Source organism: Mirounga leonina, unplaced genomic scaffold, assembly GCF_011800145.1.
Source record: "Mirounga leonina isolate KUSES-001 unplaced genomic scaffold, KU_Mleo_1.0 Mir_170, whole genome shotgun sequence".
In the NCBI taxonomy this organism is placed as follows: domain Eukaryota; kingdom Metazoa; phylum Chordata; class Mammalia; order Carnivora; family Phocidae; genus Mirounga; species Mirounga leonina.
The window spans coordinates 4,907,757-4,928,369 of record NW_023270433.1 but is presented as its reverse complement, the minus strand read 5'-3'; the positions used below and the strand labels follow the sequence as shown (position 1 = coordinate 4,928,369).

The 20,613-nt window shown below is 52.3% G+C and overlaps 1 protein-coding gene across 8 annotated transcripts in view; it reads left to right on the top strand.

Moving 5' to 3' along the window:
- Positions 1–2,278: 2,278 nt before the first annotated feature.
- Positions 2,279–20,613, top strand: part of PRRC2B (proline rich coiled-coil 2B) — a 63,389-nt gene continuing 45,054 nt past the window's right edge. For 4 of the 8 annotated variants that reach the window (XM_035015587.1, XM_035015588.1, XM_035015591.1 and 1 more), the window contains exons 1-8: positions 2,282–4,727; positions 5,516–5,693; positions 8,608–8,710; positions 11,650–11,722; positions 15,316–15,459; positions 17,429–17,670; positions 18,134–18,255; positions 18,704–18,846. In XM_035015587.1, the coding sequence (XP_034871478.1) occupies positions 4,613–4,727; positions 5,516–5,693; positions 8,608–8,710; positions 11,650–11,722; positions 15,316–15,459; positions 17,429–17,670; positions 18,134–18,255; positions 18,704–18,846 (1,120 nt within the window). In that variant the 5' untranslated portion in view covers positions 2,282–4,612. Of the gene's footprint in view, positions 4,728–5,515; positions 5,694–8,607; positions 8,711–11,649; positions 11,723–15,315; positions 15,460–17,428; positions 17,671–18,133; positions 18,256–18,703; positions 18,847–20,613 lie in introns of all 8 variants that reach the window. The other 4 variants (XM_035015593.1, XM_035015592.1, XM_035015589.1 and 1 more) reach the window with 3 other exon arrangements.

The window sequence follows — 20,613 nt, the reverse complement described above, 5'->3', positions numbered from 1 at the left end:
ATGAAAAGTACGCGGCCCCTCCCCCACAGGCTCTGTTGCTTTGCCTGTTAGCGCCCCAGCTTTAGGTAGGAATATAGGATCCAGTCCTGGATGTGTGATAAGAGACAGCTACTTTGACAAAATCATTTGTAATTCTGTGGCTGTGCGGTATTAACAACACTGATGTGTTTGATTTTTAGAACCAGCTGGGACTTGGGAAATCTTGTCTTGGCTCCTCAATTCTGTAGACAGGGAAACTGAGGACAAGGGAGGCCAATAGTGTGTCAACACGTGCAAAATTTGGTTAAAAAGTGGGAGGAGGGGGCACTCCCCAAATCTGCATGTACAGGTTCAATGCAGGCGTTAGTCCAGTCTGTGCCCTCCTCTGGCTTCCCCGAGGTGTGCCGGTTGCCAGGGGTGTGAAGCATTTCACCTGAACATAGTAGGTGCTCAGATAGTATTTGTTGAATGCTTGGATTTCTTGGGAGGGCTTCAGGCAACAGCTGTAGACCGACTAACAGTCCTAGACACAGTTCTAAGTTCCCAGGAGAACAGATCCTGTTTGCCTGGGGTTTTTCTTTTCTTCAGTTTTTTTCAGGGGTGCCAGGACTGGGGGTGTGGTCAGGCTTCTGGTCTCCTAGTGCTTCCTGGGGGTGGGGGTGGGGACTGGTTAGTTCTCAGGCGGGTGTTGTCACCAGGAAGACCCAGGAGAGCTATCTGTGTTCGCTCTAGCCTCTGCCCACAGGCCCGGGCAGTGCAGAATCAAAGAAAGGTCTGTTTGTACCAGTGAACTGGCAGAAGTTTGGACCAACAGACTTTTTAGCACTATCTGTGGAAACAGGTATTTTCTGGTCAAGTCTCAGAATTAAAAGACATTTGATGTGCAGAAGTCAAGTACTTTAGGATTTCATGTGGAAATGGGATAGCCCAGAATGGCTGGTAAATAATTTTTCCTTCCCTGGCCTTTGTCAGTTTGGTTTTGAATTTAGTAAAGAACTTTGTAGTTAGGTGAATTTAAATTAACAATGCTAAATCTGTAGTTCTGCAAGGTATGTGTCCCAGAAGGAGGCACCAGTGATTTTATTCAGAAATGTTTGTAGGGTCACCAGTCTGGTGAGAGCTGTGGTCAGGGACAGCAGACAGGTAGCTGTGATGTGCCACTTTTCATCATTGTGCTGAAGCAGAAAGTTCTGGAACGAGTTTCTTATTAATTAGCTCTGTGACCGTGGGTGGATCTTGTCATCTCTTTGGGCTGGACATATGGAGGGGTGGGTCCAGGTTGCCCTCAGCTGCATCCCAGGCTCGGCTCGGTGCTGGGCACATGGTAATGCCTAATAAAAGCCTCTTGAATGAGTGTCTTTTCGTTTTTCCTTTTTTTTTTTTTTTAAAGATTTTATTTATTTCTTTGACAGAGAGAGAGAGATAGCGAGAGCAGGAACACAAGCAGGGGGAGTGGGAGAGGGAGAAGCAGGCTTCCTGCCGAGCAGGGAGCCCGATGTGGGGCTCGATCCCAGGACCCTGGGATCATGACCTGAGCCAAAGGCAGACGCCTAACGACTGAGCCACCCGGGCGCCCAAATGAGTGTCTTTTCTGTTGTTGTAACCAATTACCATAAATCCAGTGGCTTAAAACAGTGCAAATGTAGGGGTGCCTGGGTGGTTCAGTTGGGTAAGCGCCTGCCTTCAGCTTAGGCCCTGCTCTCAGGGTCCTGGGATCCAGCCCCAAGGACCAGCTCCTTGCTCAGTGAGGAGCCTCTTCTCCCTCTCCTCCTGCCACCATCCCACCTGCTCACAAGGGCGCATGCGCTCTCTCTCTCAAATAAATAAAATCTTAAAAAAACAAAAAACAACGCAGTGCAAATGTATCCTCCTATCCTCCAGTCTTGGAGGTCAGAAGTCTGAAGTCTTATGGGCTACATACTGTCAAGGTGTGGGTGGGGCTTGTTCCTTCGGGAGGCTCCAGGGGGAGAATCCTTTCCTCGCTTTCTCCAGCTTTTCCAGGCTTCTGCAGCCCTAGCTGTGGCCCCTCCCATCCTCAAAGAGTGCTCCAGCCTTAGCTTCCACAGCTTTCTGACTCTGGCCTTCTGCTCCCCCTTCTAGGGACCTTGTGATTATTGTGGGCCTGCCCACATAATCCAGGATCATCTCCCTATCTCGAGATCCTTATGTTAATCACATCTTCAGAATCCCTTTTGCTGTGTAAGGTAACGAAGTCAGAGTTCCGGGAATTAGGATGTGAACTTCTTGGTTATGCGTGTTGTTCCCCCCCCCCCCCCGAGTTTGTGAAAAGAGTGCTAAGTAGACAAGTCCCTAAGTGTCTGGATCACAGTCCATGGGGTAACCTGCTCTGCCTGCTCACTCCCCACCCTCCCATTTTTGGGGCCCTGCCCTGACCCCTGCTTGAGCCTCTCCTGGGCTGCCCAGCTATTGCCGACCTGGAGACCTTGGAAAGTGCTTGTTCAAGACTTCCTTTTAGACCCAGGGTGAGCAAACTTTTTCTACTTGTGGCATTGTGGGCCACATAGGGTGTCACAAATTCTTTGTTTTTTAAAACAAATGTGAAAAATGACTTTAAAAAATCATTCTTAGTTTGAGGGCTTATAAAAAAACAGGCCGTTGGAAAGGATGCTGACCAGTGTTTGCCGTCCCCTGTTGTAGACTGTGAGCTCTGTAAGGCAGGGGCCCCATGTCCCCATCACCATGGTGACAGTCTCCAGGGCTTCTGTTAATAGTCAGGGGGGTTTCATGTTCCTATCCGAATGATCTTTTGATTTGATAGAAGTGTCTAAAAGTTAGATCTCATCCAATCCTGGTGGAGAATTTCAAGCTGATTTACATTTGAGGTCCTGTTAAATACCAGTTATTCTGATGAAAATACAATCCAGTTCCTGCCCTGAGGGGCTTACCGCCCATCGTGGGGGAAGAATGCTGTTATTAGTTATGACTGTTGGGGGCGTGGAGCAGAAACTTCCTGGAGCCAGCTCCCGGGAGCGAGATGTAAAGATAAAGCGGTGTGTTATGGAACCCCAGGGCACCAGAATCAGGATTTGGACACTTCAGGCGATTTTCCGTCTGTGGTCGTTCTTTGCTCCGGGCACTCCGGGCTCGTGAGGCAGACACACTAGAGGGGGCTCTGGCACGTAAGCTTGGGAGCGTTTGTGGTTTGTGTCTTCACTGAGGCTGAGTCTCCTAGAGATTTCATTCATTTTCAAGACGAATGAAAGGATGGATGTACCCAGTTTCGTGTAAGAACCAGCTTGGTTCGCCTTCGGCCTGGCGCCAGGCTCCGGGAGCCTGGAGGTATGTGATGTCACTGTCTCTCCCGTTACACTTTTTTGGCCCCAGTTTGTAACTGATCGTTGCTCCCTGTGCTTTATGTAAAGTCTTGGATCATAATATATAGGATTTTATCTTAAATACATAAATCCATAATATATAGGATTTTATCTTAAAGTCATCCCGGGGGGTGCAGAGTGCTTTGCCAGCACACTGGGGCTGTTCCTTCCGGCCTGCATGGCTTCTGAATAGGGTAAAAGAGCAAACCATACTGTGGCTACTGCCCCCAGGCGCCTTTTATTATCAGCGAATATCAGTGTTTGCAGGTACCTCTGACATACATATTAGCAGTATGTCTAAGTGGATGCTTTAGCTTTCTTCCCCATACACGAATTCCAATGGGAAGTAATAGTCGCTTCTACAAGTTTATTTATCATGATCAAGTTTTAGAAACAATAACCAAGAACCTCTTGAGTATAGGATAAAAGATGTGGAAGCTCTTAGTCCCCAGGTGAGTCCCCTACCAGGCGGCACTCACTCACCGTTGGCAGCACGCGCTCGTATTTGAGTGAATGAATGAGTAACATGCTAATGGACTTGTAGAAGCCCGAAGGAAATTAGAAAGTGGCAGAGGTTAGGAGCTGCCTTCTTGGTCATCTTGTCAAGATTTTCTAAGTGGAGGGGGCAGTGGAGCCCCCGCGTGGTCTGCCCCTGGGGGTGCTGCTGCTGAGTCTGCACCCCAGAGAGCCCTGCTTGTGTTGCCTGAGCAGATGCTTTTTCTCTGGATGCTGGTTCTTTGGTTTGAGAAGTGCACACACCCGGCTGTTCCTGAAGGCTTCCTGATTCTGGTTGCTACCCTTTGATTTGGTTTTGCTCATCCTTGAAATGAACAGCTTTCCGTAGGCAGGTTCTGTACCTCCCCTACTCTGCCTGAGCTTTGATGTTACATGGATGTGCTACAGTGATGAGCACTTATTTTTCCATCTTGAAGAGCTGTCCTTGACTTGGCAAGAGGACTCACTGTGGAAAGGTTTACATTTCAGTGTCATCGGTGAGCAGTAGACTCTGGTCAATTCAGACAGAATAGGACTTCTTAACTTTGGGGGTGGGGGAGGGACCTACAACAAAATGCTCTTTAAATGTGTGCAGAACGGCCTGTGTGTGGTAAGGGCGTTTTTCTAGGGACAGAATCCAAGGCTTTCTTCAGGTCTTCAAGGAGATCCGTGATCCCTGAAGAATTCAGTCCACTGCCTCAGGGATTCTGGTGGAATAACGCTCTTTTTTTTTTTTAACATTTCAAAGGCAGATTGGGAGCGGTGCCGAGAAAAATTTCCTTACTAGATGACATTTCATCGCAATGTCCGATCGTTTGGGGCAAATAACCAAGGGCAAGGATGGGAAAAGCAAGTATTCGACTCTCAGCCTGTTTGATAAGTATAAAGGAAAATCAGTAGACGCAGTCAGATCCTCAGGTAAGAACCGGGGTGAGGCCAGTTCTCTCCGCTTTCCCTTACATGAGAAACCCCAGGCCAGGAATTCGCTTGGTCAGACTGCCTTCTGGGCGTGGAGTGGTCACCTGGCAGCTCTGGGGACGCAGAATTGCCCCCCTGCTCCTGTTGGTGTCTGATTTCAGGGCCTGGATATCCTGGCTCTGCTTCCATGGGATTGTGTCCTCTTCTGTCTTATCTCCTGGAAGCCGGGGATCGGTTTCCCCCCATGGGGTAGACTGGGACTTCATTTGCATTAGTTACCCTGTCTTAGGCTTCCTGGTTCTGACATTCTGGAGCTTGGTGGGAAAATCCTGTTGACACCATCCATACCCTGGGAGGATTTGGGGAATGTTGAGGGGCCCTGCTCAGGCCTGGCACGGGGCTTGGCAGAGGCTGTCCCTTCTGTCCTGCCACAACGGGGCCGGAGCAACCTCAGCTTGAGGAGGGGTGGTTACCACGTGGGGCGGAGGTGTCTGGGCCTGGTTCCCTGCCTGTGGCATAAACTCCCTGCACCTGCTCTTGCCCGCTAGGAAAATGGAAGCCTCGGCACAGATGTCAGCCGCTTCCGTGGCTCCGAGGCCTCGGCGAAGGCCAAGGCCTTGTTAAGCGGCCGAAGCAGCTCCCAGACCGTTTCGTTTGTTTGCACGCAGGCTGCCCCTTGCGTCTGTTTGGCTGTCTTTGTCGTCATTGCTTAGAGCTTGAAGGAGCAGTTGACTGACCGGCCTCTTTGCTTCTGAAACTTGTCTGTTTCCACCCCTCTCTTCGTGCAGTTATTCCTCGACATGGCTTACAGAGTCTCGGGAAAGTTGCCACAGCCCGGCGCATGCCACCACCTGCAAACCTGCCAAGCTTGAAGTCTGAAAACAGAGGAAACGACCCCAACATCGTGATAGTTCCCAAGGACGGAACGGGATGGGCAAACAAGCAGGATCAGCAAGACCCAAAGAGGTGAGAGCAGCGGGGGCAGGTGTGGGTGGGGAGCTGGAGCCTCATGGAGTGCTGTGGCCCCCTTTCCTTCTGCAGAAGGCAGTGCAGAGCTGGAGAACCGGGGAGATCCCAGAGGAAGCTTCTTTCACCCTGACTCCCGCTGCTTGGTCGTTTCTTGCTCCCTGCTCTCGTTTTTCCTGGCTTTTGGAGCTGATGCAGCAGGGCTTCTGTGGGCTGCCTCGTCCCCGGTGACCAGTGTCCCCTGTGCCTTATTAGGAAGGGCCTCATCACCCCAGAGGAGCTTATGCAATGCCTCGGTGCCAGTTCCTGAGCCAGGAAGGGCCGTTGTGGACGGGGCGGGTGCTCGAACACTCCATTCTGCCGGTAGTCCCTTTCTGTTGGTTCCAGGGTGAGGAGGAGGCTGTCTTCCCAGCTTCGGGGCCAGCAGCTTTCCACAAAGACTGCTGCACTTAGTTGCTCCAAACAGACCCAGTTATGAAGGCGAACAATCCAGAATCCTCATTATTCAGGATTGATATGCAGCCTCCCTGTAGGCTCCCACCACTGCCAGCACAGCACTTACGGGAGCCTTAGGAGGCCCAGGGTCTGGCACAAAAATCATGCGAGCAACAGAGCAAATGTTGTGGCTGCTGGGGGCCCGTTCCAGCTCTGCCCCGGGCATGTGACCTGGGCCCCTCCCTCCCACCTTCCACTGCGAGTCTCCTCTGCTGGGCGCCAGCCAGCCATAAGGGTGGCGAGGAGGGAGGATTTGGGATTTGTGCTGGGAGGGGACCAGAGAGGGACAGGACCTTGCTAAGGCTGGCCGGCAGGACCTGCTGCTAGGGTTTGCCTGCGGGGAGTGAGAACAACACAGTCTGGTCTCATACGTCTTCCTGCCCTCAATCTCCTCTTGTGCTCTGGCTGCCGGTGCTCGGGATCCAGAGAGTCAAAGTGACCTAGAGCACAGCCTGCCAACCCGTGTCCTTTTCTCTTGCCGGAAATGGCCATGATAACTTTTTTTAGAGAGAGGGAGTGCGCGTGCGAGTGCGGGGGTGGGAGGGGGAGGAGGAGGAGTAGAGGGGGAGAGAGTCCAGCAGGCTCCAGGCTCAGCGCAGAGCCGGACGCAGAGCTCGGTCTCACAACCCTGAGATCATGACCTGAGCCGACACCAAGAGTTGGCCGCTCAACCGGCTGAGCCACCCAGACGCCCCGGCCGTGGCGGCTTCTGTAAAACTTGCCTGCAGTTACTTCAGACAACATGTAGAGAGTGAGCACATGGTTCAGTCACATGAGCATAAAGGAGTAATAACCAAAGTAGAGTCTGAAAAGCTGTTTTTAAAAATTTTCTAACCGTTTGTTTAGGAGTCATACAGGTTGACGGTAAGGCCTGACTGTTAGGATCAGCCAGGCCACTTCCTACTAGCTTTCTGGAACCTGGAGAGGGATTTGATTTGTGAGCTCCCCTGTCCTGGGTGGTTGTGGGAAATAGGCGAGCTGCCGCAGGTCAGGTACCTGGCACGGAGAAGGTGTGTGGCAGGTGTGAGCTGCTGCTGTCATTCTGTTCGGATGGCAGATGCTACAGACCCTGTAATGACGTGGATGTTGTACATTTCAACATAAGTCCTGCTTTGCCTCCGCCACGGGAAGTTCCAGAGAGCGAGGACAGGGCCTCACTCCCTCCTTCTGTGGGGTCCTGCCGTTACTGGCGCAGAAGGGATCAGGCCGTGCCGCAGCACGTCAGCCAGGGGAAGGTCGGGACGGGGCACTGGACGAGGCCGTGGACCCCAGGCGCTGGTCCTCTGTTCCCCTGGGCCTCGTCCTCCCTCAGAGTCTCAGGGAGGTGATGGGGTGAGGGCCACCACTGCTGGGACTCTGTGCTTAGGTTTGGAGAACACAAGAGCGACACTACATAGAAGCTTCTGTTGTAGGTAGAAGGTAATGTGAAAGGACATTAGGGCCTTCATTTTGTAGTCGTGCTGCACGCTGGGTTCCTTGGGTCGTGTCAACCCCAGCAGCGTATGTGTGTGAGTAGCATTTGGGGTCAGCTTACTGGTGAGCCCCCGGCATCGGGGGAGACTGGCTGACGGACTGCTGCCCTCCTCGGGTCTCCTCGGTGGAACAAGTGCCCAGAAGGCTCTGGGGGAGCAGACATCTTCCTCACGGCCCCTCGTTGAGTATCGACTGACACAGTCTTCTTTGGAGGGCGCCTGGGCCATACCTTGTAAACTCCAGAGCCTCTTAGACTACTGAATGATGCAGAAGTGTGCAAAGATACGTATTAAGAAGTGCTCTTTGAAATTTTGCCAGTAATGGGAAAAAAAATTGGGGATGGGGGCCCATCCAGTTGTACTGTGTCTCTAAAACAAAGAGGTAGATCCGTGTGCTGTCCTGAAAGCACGGTAGATACGTTAAGTACAAAAGCTACGAATTGTGTGTGTGGTGTTATCCCACTCATGTTAAAAAAATACTATGCTAATATATATATAGCAAAATCTGCTTGGCGTTTCACTCTGGAGGATGAGATCGTGACAAATTCTGTGTTATATATATTTACACATTTATTTTTATTCTGGGCACATATTTCTTTTATAAGCCAGGAGAAAAATCACATCTCAAAGCCATCAGCCCCCTGCACTGCCGTGAGCTCTTGGTCAGAGTCTGGGGCTCCGAGCCCCTTCCCTTGCTGACTCGGTTTCCCTGTTGGCAGTCCCTCCAGCTCACGGTGGGCTCCCGGGTTGTGCAGGAGCGGCTCTGCCAGGGCGCCGACGACTGTCCTGCCCGGCAGCGGCCAGGCCTCGGAGGGGGCCCGGCGTCTCATGGGCTCTGCGGCGTGAGAGTCTGCTGGGGAGCTCCCGTGTTGCTGCCGAGGCTCCGGCGGGCGCAGGGGGGCCCGCGCGCCCACCCCTCTGAGCCCCGCGCCCCCTGCCTTGTCCAGTTCCAGTGTGACGGGCTCTCCGCCGCCGGAGTTGCTGCCGCAGCCGGGTTTGCAGAGGCCTGTCTCCAGCTTACAGAAGCCGACACAGTCGAGCAGCCAGGAGGTAGGTGCCGCGTGCCCCGCTCCTTCCAGAGGCGAGCCTGGCGGGGGGCCGTGGGACAGGAGCACGGGACATTGTCGGGGTCCCGTGAGGTGCCTTGAATCTGCGGCTTTTGGAGAAAGACCCCCCAGATCCAGAACAGAGTACAGACAGCTAATTAGCTTTCTGGTGACTTGCCTTCAGGCGAGGTCACGGGGGTGAGCCACAGGCCAGATCAGGGTCCCCCGCTGTGCTCCATGGGGACCGGTCAGGTCACAGGAAGGTTCGGGGGTCAGGTGAGTTGAAAAACAAAGTTAAGCAAGAGCTCCTTTACTGTCCGACTTCTCGTCAGTGTCTTCAGTGGGTTCGCGTGTGCTGTGACTCTACGAAGACTTAGCGGATGGTGCTCCCGGAACCCATCTGTCCTAGGAAACCTGTCTGAGGGACCGTCTTCAGAGACTAGCGTCTCTAAGAACAACTTCGGGAAATACTGACCTATGACCCTTTATTTGTTGATGCATGTAAAGTGTTCTCCTGGGGGTGCCTGGCTGCCTTAGTCGGTGGAGCATGCAGCTCTTGATCTTGGGGTTGTGAGTTAAAGCCCCGTGTTGGGTATAGAGATTACTTAAAAAATAAAATCTTAAAAATAAATGAATAAATAGTGTTTTCCTAAACAGAAAGTCAGGATTTAAGCAAGGGCTCATAATGTATTGTCCATCGGAGTCTGTCTGTGGGTTTCATGGATCAGCAGGAGGATACGCTTAGCTGGTAGCTGGAAATCCAGATGAGACGTCTACAGATTTTTTAGAAGACCACAAGATGTGTAGATAGGTACCTAGCACTCAGCAGCTCTCTGGAAAACAACCTGCACTACTGTGTTTTCATTTTGTACTGCCCCCTGGGCATCAGAAGGGCACCCTCCCCCACCCAACACTGAACTGTGCTTTTGAAATTAAAGGAAAAGGTAAAAGAAGCCCACATTCACACGAAGCTCCCGTGTTCCTTGGCCTGAATCCACCAGTACCTGGCGCCCAGTCAGAGCACGGAGTTGAGTCCGGATCTGTGTCCTGGAGTTGGAAGCTAAGAGATTGGGGGAGCCTGGGTCTTGCAGCCCTTGCTGTAGGTCAGACTCACCTTGGGAGTGGCTGGAAGTGGATCTGTCCTGTCCCCCGGGACTGCAGAGTCTGGGCAGGGCCTGGCATGCTCCTGGCATCTGCGGAGGGTCAGAGCCCCGGCCCGGGGCCAGCGTGCTGGTCGCCCTGCCCGGGGCTCAGCTTTTCCCACGGGGTGGCCATGAGAAGGGACTCCCGGTGTTCCCCAGCCTCTAAAGCCTCGCCCCGGAGGCCCGACAGCACTTCTGCTCTTGTCAGAGGCGCACCAGGAACTCTGATGGCAACATTAGGACCGCTGCTCAGCCCTGAGCCATTGTCTTCCCATTTGGTGCCTTTGGTGGGCGAGGGCTGCAGACACCGAGTGGGAGGCTGTGGGGCCTTGGGGCCTCTGTGCTTCCCGGGGGGCCGGCCAGTCTCAGGGGCCTGTGGCCATCCCAGAGCACTCAGGTAAATCCCAGAGCAACTCCTGGTAAATGAATGGATTGTGAGATCTAGTCAGTTCTGCAGCCGTGTGCCCTGAGTGTGGTGGTGCGGGTGGCTGTGCTGGGCGGGAAAGAGTCATTACTTAATGTGACGTTTGACCCAGTAAGTGCTGAAATGTCATGCTGCACCAGCTTTGTTTCGTGCGTTTTTACCTTCCGTTGGAGGGGGAAGGCTGCTAGGTTGAATGCTGTTGGGAAAGCATTGGACTCAGTGGCTGGGGACTTGACGGGGCTTGGGATGCAGGCCGAGTGGGGACAAAGCCCTGGTCCTGCCCTCCTAATTGGGACTGGCCACTCCTTTCTGAGCCTCGGTTGGGATAGGACTAGAACCTTCCCAGGGTGTGGGAGGATTTGCTCCGGCGGGGTGTGCCTAGCATAACACCTCGCCTGCTGTGAGCTTTCGGCACTGTTAGCTCCTGGGTTAGCTGCTAGGATTGCGTGCGAGCCTGGCGAGCCCAGGTTAGTGGAAGAGGAAGTCCTCACTTGAGTAGTTGTGCCTTGTAGAATGACAGTAATTAACGGAAAGCGGCGTGGTGGCCCATCCGGTGAAAGATGAGGCGCGCCAGCTTTCTTGTGCTAGCTCTCCTTTGCTGGCAGGGGAACGTGATTTTTTTTTTTTAAGTAGACCTTTTGAAGGAGGACTCCTCTTTTTTTTTTTAAAGATTTATTTATTTGAGAGAGAGAATGTGATAGAGCGTGAGACGGGGGAGGGTCAGAGGGAGAAGCAGACTCCCCACCGAGCAGGGAGCCCGATGCGGGACTTGATCCTGGGACTCCAGGATCATGACCTGAGCCGAAGGCAGTCGCTTAACCAACTGAGCCACCCAGGCGCCCTAGAATTTTTTTTTTTAAGATTTTTTTTTTTTTAAAGATTTTATTTATTTATTTGAGAGAGAGAATGAGAGAGAGAGCACATGAGAGGGGGGAGGGTCACAGGGAGAAGCAGGCTCCCCGCCGAGCAGGGAGCCCGATGCGGGACTCGATCCCGGGACTCCAGGATCATGACCTGAGCCGAAGGCAGTTGCTCAACCGACTGAGCCACCCAGGCGCCCCAAGGGCACGTGATTTTTGAGACACATACTAGAATTGGGGTCTGGTATTTATCTCTGGAGCGAGGCACAGTAGTGCTGTGTGGGCGCGAGAGGCGACCTGACAGTATGTTCTGGAGTGCAGCATGAAGGGGATGTGGGCTTGAGTCCTGGCTTTGCTGTGGGACCAGCTGCGTGAGCTGGCCATGCCCTCCGTCCCGCTCCTCACCTGTGCTGTGGGCCTGGCAGCTCCTGACGCTCAGACCGCTGCACAGGTGGGAAGCTGGGAGGAAAGCAGGCCAGTTGGGCTGGCTTTGTTCTCATTTCCTTCCTTCTTTCAGAACACAAATTCAGTGCCAGGTGGACCAAAGTCATGGGCACAGCTGAATGGAAAGCCAGCAGGACACGAAGGTGGTAAGTGTGGGTAGGTGGTGTTGGGCTGGGTGTGTGGGAGGGACAAGTACCTTTTCTGGACTGTTCCCCTTGGGTTGTGGCAGCTCTTGGCTTAAAGCTTTGTGGAAGCCCTCACCTGAGTGAGCTTCTGCTCAGTGGAGCCTTTCCCTCTGCCCCAGGGGTGGGAGCACTGACTCCGCAAGGCTTGTCGGCTCTTTGATTTCCGTGAATGCTATTAGTCAAGACATTCCTCCTGAGGTGTGTGGGGAGGCTGGACACTGGCCCTGCCGCTCTCTGTCTCGGCTGTGCTGCCGGGGGAGTTGAGACCTGCTCAGCAGTGTGGCTGACGTGCGTCCACTTTGTCTCTCCCGGGCCTGCGAGGAGGAGGTGTCGCGTGGTGTGGCGTGAGCCGAGCTCGGGCCTGGGAATTGAGCTGCTTGCTTTTTGGACGGTGACACCAGAGCATTCGTGGCTTACACGGTACTTGTTACCGTTTGTGTCATGCCCGACTCGAGAGGTCTCGCCAGGCAGAGCCGCTCCGCAGCGGGGACGGGGAGAGCGGCGGGAGGAGGTGCTCGGCTTTCAGGGACCGCTCAGTGGCCCATCTGACGGCTTCCCAGGCAGGCCGAGAGCGCGGCCAGACTCTGCCCACCTCCGGTGACAGCAGCCCTCAGAGAAGGCAGGCCCAGGCTCAGTGGGCGCTTTTTGAGAGAAGCCAAAAGTCCAGATTTTTCTACATGAGCCCTCCTAATTTGTCACTGTTTGCTCGAGTATTTCTAGCACACTGTGTGGACCAAACTGGATGATGCTGGAAGGAGGGGGCTGCTGGTGGGAGTGGGAGCCCATGATTGCCCTTTCTCCTGCGAAGAGCACTCTCTGGCTGCTTTGCGTACCCTCTAACCCCCGGTCCTGGCGGCACCTTCTCCGTGCGACAGCCGAGGCTTCGGCTGCCACCTTCTGTAGCTTGCGTAGAAAAACAGCTAACGTCCTGCCTGCCCCGAACCCCCCCCACCCCCCCCTCCCCGCCTTGCCCAGTGCACGTGCCCCTTCTGCGTGGCCGGAGGCTCTGTCCTCGGTCTCTGGTGGGGAATGACACATCAGGCAGCAGTGTGCCGAGTGTTGTCAAGCACCAGCTCCTCCAGGGGAGCTCAGGGCAGGAGAGCTCGGCCTGCGTCTGTCCCGTCTGTAAGGGAGCTTTATGCTCCAGTCTGTAGGGTGAGATAGAGGGGGCAAGACGTGTCTCAGTCCCCTACAATTAGGTCTTTAAAGAGGCTTTATAAAGAGCACTCACTAGGTTGTTTTCACAGTAGTCCTTGCTTTCGAAAGCCTTTATTCTGTAAGGCTAGAACTTTTTTTAAGTAAATCAAATGTATTAATTTGTGTTTAAAAAGAACTATAGGGGGGCCTGGGTGGCTGAGTCAGTTAGGCTTCTGCCTTTGGCTCGGGTCTTGGGATCTAGCCCCCTAGAACCCCCGCATTGGGCTCTTCTCCCTCTGCCTGCTGCTCCCCCTGCTTGTGCGTGCTCTCTCTCTCTCTCTCTCATAAATAAATAAAATCTTAAAAAAAAAAAACTACAGAGGTTAAAAAAATCCTAGTGTAAATTGGCACAACCCCCGTGGAGGGCAGCTTGGCCATTATCCAAACACTGATATGCACACCCTTCGACCTAGCAGTTCCGTTGTGTGGAAACCCCCTAGAATGATCTTTGCCCCTGTGAGAAAGGACATATGTACAGGATACTCCTTGCAACATTATAACAGCAAAAGATTGGGAATAATCACTTGACATGTCCACCAGATTTGGGTGCTTTAATGAAATACTACTTGCCTATAAGGAAAAAAAGCATTTTTACATGGATCTGGCAAGATCCCTAGGTTATAAGATACATTCTTAAATGAAAAAAAGTGTGGAGTAGTACGTACGGTATGTTACTACTATTCATGAAAAAAATTCAGATGAGGGAAAATCTACTTCTAAAACATGTATGTGCATTAGAGAAGAGTCTGGAAGGGAGCCTCAGAGGAAGGGAGGGAGTGGAGCTGGAAGCAGCCTGTTTCTGAGGGCGTCGGAAGTAGGCGGTGGGCGGGGGGGGGGAGGCGTCATCTGTTCATACCTTTTTACGGCTTCTTACTTTTGAACCTTGTGATTCTGTTTCCTATAAAAAAATAAGACGTGGTCTAGAAAATAATTCCAAAACATGACAAAATCCTCTGTGAACGTCTGATCGCTCGTCTTGGAGATGGCAGAACCCAGGAGCCCAGGAGGAGGGACAGACATGTCCTGGGCCTGGGCGGGGGTGGGAACGGGGGTCACAGGCCCGAGGTGCCGTCGGGGCGGTGGGCACTTGGCAGTGAGGCCCACAAACATGTTCCTGGCTCTGCTTCGGAAGGGCTCTTCCTGAATTGATAGACCCCTCCTTGTAGAAGATGGTCGTTGGGCCTGTTTCACCTGGACCAGCCCCCGGGGGCCTGACTGGTGTGGGCTGACGCCCGAGGCTCGTGGGCTCCGATGGGGCGGCGGGACCCACTGATGGCTCCACCTGGGACCTTCGCGCAGGGACCACGTGGCATAGGGGATTGGTGGGGGACCCTCTGCTACTGCTTTGGTTTGAGATTTTGAGTTCTTCCCTCTTTCTTACCTGTGGAGGGTGAGTTTAATCCACGGATAGAGCAAGACCTTCGTGACAGCTGAGGCAGAAAAAAGTACCGAGTGTTTGTTTTTAAGCTTCAGATGTGTATTTTTAAGGCACGACTTCCATATTTCATCCTTGCCAGTGGGTTTTGAACGTGTCCAAGTGACTCTGAGAGTCGAAGTCCCCCTTCACAGAGCAGCAGGACTCCTTTGTGACGCTTGGAGATCATCTCTCAGGTTAATCATCGCTGAGGAATGTGTCCCGTTGTCACCCTGGCAGGTGTTTTTGACCCTGGACCTTTTCGCTAAGTGGGGCAGTGAGTGGGTTGCTGCCTTGTGCGTCTGCACTAATCCCAGCTGCATGTTTCTGGCCAAGCCCGCCTTAGTTCACGGGTCCGTGGATCAGTGGTGCTAAGAAGAATACCTGGGGGGGAAATTTGGCTTTCTCGTCGAAGGAACAAGGCATATCACAGCAGGACGTTGTAACTGTCGTGTTAAGTTTATAGGGTGCTGGGCATTTGGTCCAGATACAAGCAGCAGATCCCACTGGACCCTAAAATGCACCATTTATTATTAGCCATCCGTCTAAAAGATGATTTCAGGTTCCCGGTGCTGAGTGCTCCCAGAAAGTTAAAGAAGGGTTTCTTCTCTGAGGAGCCTATAGCATCAGGGAGTGGATGGGAGAGCAAAGGAAGGAACAGATCCCAGGCTTGCAGGAGTGAAATGTTTATTGCTAATGAGGGTGGATCTGGGGTGGAGGCCTTGGGGAGGCAAGGAGAAGGATCTGGGCTGGAGCGACTGTGATCTGCTGTCCCAGCCCCTGCAGGCCTTCTGCGTCTTGCTCTCCTTGTCCCGTGCAGATGGGACACACTCAGCAGGAGCCTGCTCCAGGCAGCGTGGCTCCTGACCCGTGGGGCTGCTAAAGCCGACAGCTGTTGATGCCCGTCAGTGCCCCTCACCGGGTCCTCTGCTTTTCTCGGCAGGTTTAAGGGGCTCAAGCCGACTGTTATCCTTCTCTCCCGAGGAGTTTCCGACGCTGAAAGCAGCTGGAGGGCAGGACAAGGCTGGCAAGGAAAGGGGCGTCTTCGATCTGTCGTATGGGCCAGGACCAAGCCTCCGCCCTCAGAGTAAGTGCACTGTGGTCCCTGTCTGGGCACATGTGGGAACAGTGGCTGTCCTCCTCCTTTTGCCTTTCTGCCTCTTAGAAGCACACATGCTCTCAACAAGCTGGTGCTCCCGAGCCCCAGGCTCTCTGCCTGCAAAGCTTGCTTACTGACCCTGTTCCCTGCCTCTGTGGGACTTACTCCCTAGGCTGGTCTGTAGAGGACTCCCCCTTTCTCATCCTTCGGGTTGAACCAGGCCTGTCTGCTTCCCCCTCTGTCATCAGACATTTGTTCTGTTCTGTTCTGCTTTGCTCAGGGCAAAGACAGACCAAGGGCCCGTTCACTTCGTACCTGATTCAGGAGTCTGTTTTCTAAGCCAGTGTTTCTTTGCTCTAGCCGAATCCTGTCAGGAGCCTTTGAGGAGTTTGTTAAAAAGTCTGATTTCCGGCCCTCCTCCCTCCCCAGCCAAATTAGAATCTCTGTATTTTAACATGCTCCTCTGGGGATTGTTTGTAGCCAGCCTAGGACTTGTCTCCATGGTCCTGTCCTCTGGGGTCTGGCCAAGGAGTTGACAGGATTGTGGAGCAGAACTTACAAGTAATACATGTGTATTTTAATGGCCTCAAGAGGTGAGAGATTAAGATGTTGGTGAAATGGTTCATGTTTTTTTGTTTGTTTGGGGGTGGGTGGGGGAAGGGAGGGTTTGATTAGGTCTTGAAACATGAGGGACTTCTGTCCACTTGTCTTAATCCGCGAAGCATCTCAGTGTCAGAAGTGATACCCTGTAAATGAAACGATCACGAGATGACTCTTAAATGGCGCATGCTACCTTTTCAGTGACCTGTGCTGGCTTATTTTGTCTGCTCCAAATAATGTAACCGAATTCCTCAAGCCAAGCATTGGGTAGCTGTCTGGGATTAAAATGAGCTGCTCTGTAGGACCACAAAAATTTAGAACTAGAAGCAGCTTCTGGGATCAGTTGCATCTCCTCATTTGAGAAGATGGAGCAGGTGTGGCCAGAGCGGTGACCATAGCATTCGCCCAAGATTGCGTGCAAGGTGCTTGAATTGCTGGGACCCAGCCCTGGTTTTGTGGCTCCTGTGCTGTGTCTCGTTCTCTTGGGGGTCAAGTACTCAGGGACTTCGTGCTTCAACTCCTAACCAGACATTGACTGAGAAGGGGCGGGCTCATCTGATTCCCCCAGATCTTGTTAAATTTGGCAGCGGGACACATCATCTTGAAAAGATAGATAGGTTGGCAGGTCTGTGACCTGCAGGAGAGCACCCTGAGCCTGAGCAGGAGTGGGGGTGAAGGCCTGGTGGGTAGGGCCACAGATCCTCCTACACCCCCACTTGGAGGGCGAGGGGCTCTGCTTTACCTTAAGAGCTGCGAAATCTCTGACCAGAGGCGTCACTGAGAAACAGAGTTGAAACATGTCAGGACTTACACCCGTTTTCAAGGTTTTAGTTTTAAGTAATCTCTACACCCAACATGGAGCTCAAACTCACAACCCCAAGGTCAAGAGTCACACACTCTACCGACTGAGCCAGCCACGTGCCCCAGGACTTACTCCAGTTTTAATGTAAAGCCCAGTGCTGAGCCTAGTGCTGATCCTGATGGGTCAGTATTTGTGGGAGAAATTAACCCCAGGCTGTTTTCATCGAGGCTGTGTCCTGATTTCTTCGTGTGTTAGATCTGTGGGTGTATGTGGTTTCTGTTAATTAACGAAGACCATGTCTTGTTTACACTTGTTTTCTCTGTGAGTGGACCTTGTTTTGTATTTCTCTTACAACCAGACTTCCCACAGCAAGTTCATACTCATTGGTCAGGTGTCTGCCCTCCACCTTCCCTGACAGATTCGACCACTTGACTCTTCACTTTTGGGTTTTTTGTTTTTGTTTTTGGTGAATGAGGGGGTCCCTTGACCTTCAGAACCTCACACAATCCCTCCTCCCCCCTCCTCTTTCCCCTTTTGCCCCCTTTCAATTTCCAGATGTGACAAGCTGGAGGGAGGGCGGTGGGCGAAACATAATTTCTGCCACGTCTCTGAGCGCCTCCCCAACTGAGCTGGGCAGCAGGAACTCAAGTGCGGGAGACGGAGCCCCCTCCTCGGCATGTACCAGCGATTCTAAGGACCCCTCTCTCCGCCCGGCTCAGCCTGTCCGAAAAGGGGCTTCACAGTTCATGGGAAATGTATACCACCCACCTACATACCATGACATGCTTCCTGCTTTTGTAAGTTTTCAGAGTATGCATTTTTTTTTCCCATGAAGTTGGATTGCTCGTGTCCAGCAGAACCTCCTCTAAGTGGTTGAATGTCCACCTCGGTTCTCCTCCCAATGTCTTTGCCCTGATATGCCCTACCTTGGACGAGTCCATTACTTCTGCATTTTTCTCTCCCCCTTTTCAAGTCTTGAGGGTCTTTGGCTTCTTTCCCTGGTGATGTGGGTATTATTTTAGCCTTTGGTTCTTTAGCGAAAGGAGAGGCAGGCATTGCCTACGACATCGCAAGTCCCCAGGTGTGCTTCCTGACGGCATGAAAGAGATGGGGGATACGGGGGTAGGGTTAACTGGGCAGTTCCAAGACTTGCTTGTCTCTTCTTCCCAGTTTCCATTTTCCAAAACGAATTTGAATGCAAGCGGAACTTAGCACGTGAGCCATTACCAGAAAATCCTGTTCATTGATGTTATGTTTCAGATGTGTTCACCGCAGTCATCCGAGAACCAGGGTACAGTGGAACGAGGATCTTTTCCCCTTCCCCAGCTCCGTCTTGAACCCCGTGTTCCTTTTAGACAGTTCCAGATGAATGACCAAGATGGGTAAGGCTCCTGTGTTATCGAGCGTGCCCCCACTTGGGGGCACTGCACGAGATAATGGGCTGACGTTTGAAGGTGCTTTGTCTTCTGGAGGCCACAGTGGACCTGAAAACCAACTCTGAGCTGCAGGATGTGTGGGGTGGCTGGGATCCGGAGCTGGACGAGGCTGGGTTAGGATTGTACGTTTCTGACAAGAGTTGACGTGTTGGCACGCGTTTGTGACTGCTGCCCTAGGCGTTAGTACTGAGTGTATAAAAGTGCAGAACGGGGCAGAACTTCTCCGGGATGTGTTTGTTCGTTATAGGTTTCTTTTAAAAGGAGACGATTTAAATATTAAATGCAACCATGAACCTTGGCAATGTAGGACTTATTTTTGGGAAAAGTATTGGGTTGTGCTTCCATCTGTATACTTGACGTGAGGCCAGATCTTTACTCTTCTCGCCCTCGTCAGAAAAGAAAGCAGGCTGGGAACGACTCGCCCCATCCGCCCGCTGAGGCAGCTGGTGGGACGGGCGCCGCGGCCCACGATCATCAACGCCGAAAACCTGAAGGGCCTGGACGACCTGGACGCAGACGCTGACGATGGCTGGGCAGGTGGGTTGTGGGGCTTTCAGGGCCAGCGAGTGGGTGTGCGTCCCTCAGCACGCCGCAGCGGGGCTGTGGGGCGGGCAGCAGCTTCAGGGCCCCCAGTGGGTGCTGGCCAGCGGTTGCTTCCTCACCGAGCCGTGTCTTCTGTTGGTCTTTGGTCTCGCTCTTAGCTGCAGGGGACGTTTTGTTAACTTCCTAAAAGTTCAACAAAACTGGAAATGGGGCAGTGAGCCCCCAGCTTCCCATCACCTGGCTTTAACAAGTACCACACCCTGTCCGCCAGTCCGATTGTGTTCTCTTAAAATTCTTTTTGTTTATTTGCTTTCAAGTTACACTGAAAGGTGCTCATCTTCATTGTGCAGTTTTGACGGAGGGATACACGTGTGTAGCACACCTCCCGCTGAGAGGACTTTCTAGAACTTTCCCCTGCCAGCCTGCCTTCCTCCCCCGACTCTGCCTAGGGCCTCCCCTCTTGTGAGGGAGGTTCCATTATGAACAGTATTTTCATTTGTCTTCAGTAAATACCCAGGAGTGGAATTGTTAGGTCAAAGGGAAGATGAGCCGTTGGGCCTCTGAGACCCACCTGCACCTTTCCCCGTGGTGGCCGTGCAAGGTTACGTTCCTGGCATCAGGGTTTGAGAGCTGGGTTTCTCTGCGCCCTCACAACACTTCCATGTGATTAGTCTTTTTAATTTTAGCCATTCTAGTGGGTGTGTAGTGGTGTCTCATTATGCTTGTAATTTGCATTTTGCTGATGACTAATGATGGTGAACAAGTTTTCATGTGTTATTTGGTTATTGGTGTATTTTCTTTTTTTTTTTCTCTTTTTGAGTGGTAGGATAAAAGTCATGGATACGAGTCCTTTGCAACTTAACGTTTTACAAATATTTTTTTCTCATTGTTTGCTTGCCTTGTCTGTCCTTTTTTTTTTTTTTAAGATTTATTTATTTGAGAGAGAGAGAGCATATGAGTGGGGGGAGGGGCAGAGAGGGAGAGGGATTGAGAATCCCAAGCAGACTCCGTGCTGAGGGCGAAGTCTGACACGGCTCTCAATCCCAGGACCCATGAGACCATGACCTGAGCCAAAACCAAGAGTCGGACACTTAACCGACTGAGCCACCCAGGCGCCCCTTGTCTGTTCATTTTTTTAGCCCTGGGTTTTGATGAGCCAAAGTTTTTTTGTTTTGATGAAGTTTAATTTATAAATTTGTGTTTTTTAAAGATTTTATTTATTTATTTGAGACAGAGAGAATGAGAGACAGAGAGCATGAGAGGGAGGAGGGTCAGAGGGAGAAGCAGACTCCCTGCCGAGCAGGGAGCCCAATGCGGGACTCGATCCAGGGACTCCAGGATCATGACCTGAGCCGAAGGCAGTCGCTTAACCAACTGAGCCACCCAGGCGCCCCAAATTTGCGTTTTTTGTAGTTATTTCTTTTGTGTCCTGTCTAAAAATCTTTGTCTCCCCTTGACAGCAAAGATACTCCCCCCCCCCTTTTTTAAAGATTTTATTTATTTACTCAACAGAGAGAGTGAGAGAGTATAAGCAGGGGGAGCAGTAGAGGGAGAGGGAGAAGTAGGCTTCCCGCTGAGCAGGGAGCCTGATGTGGGGCTCGATCCCAGGACCCTGAGATCATGACCTGAGCTGAAGGCAGATGCTTAACCATCTGAGCCACCCAGGCGCCCCAAGATACTCTCTTATTTTCTATAGTTTCAATTCTTGTTTTTGGGTCTGTGGTCTATGTTGAATTAATTTTTGTGCGTAAGCTAGGAGTC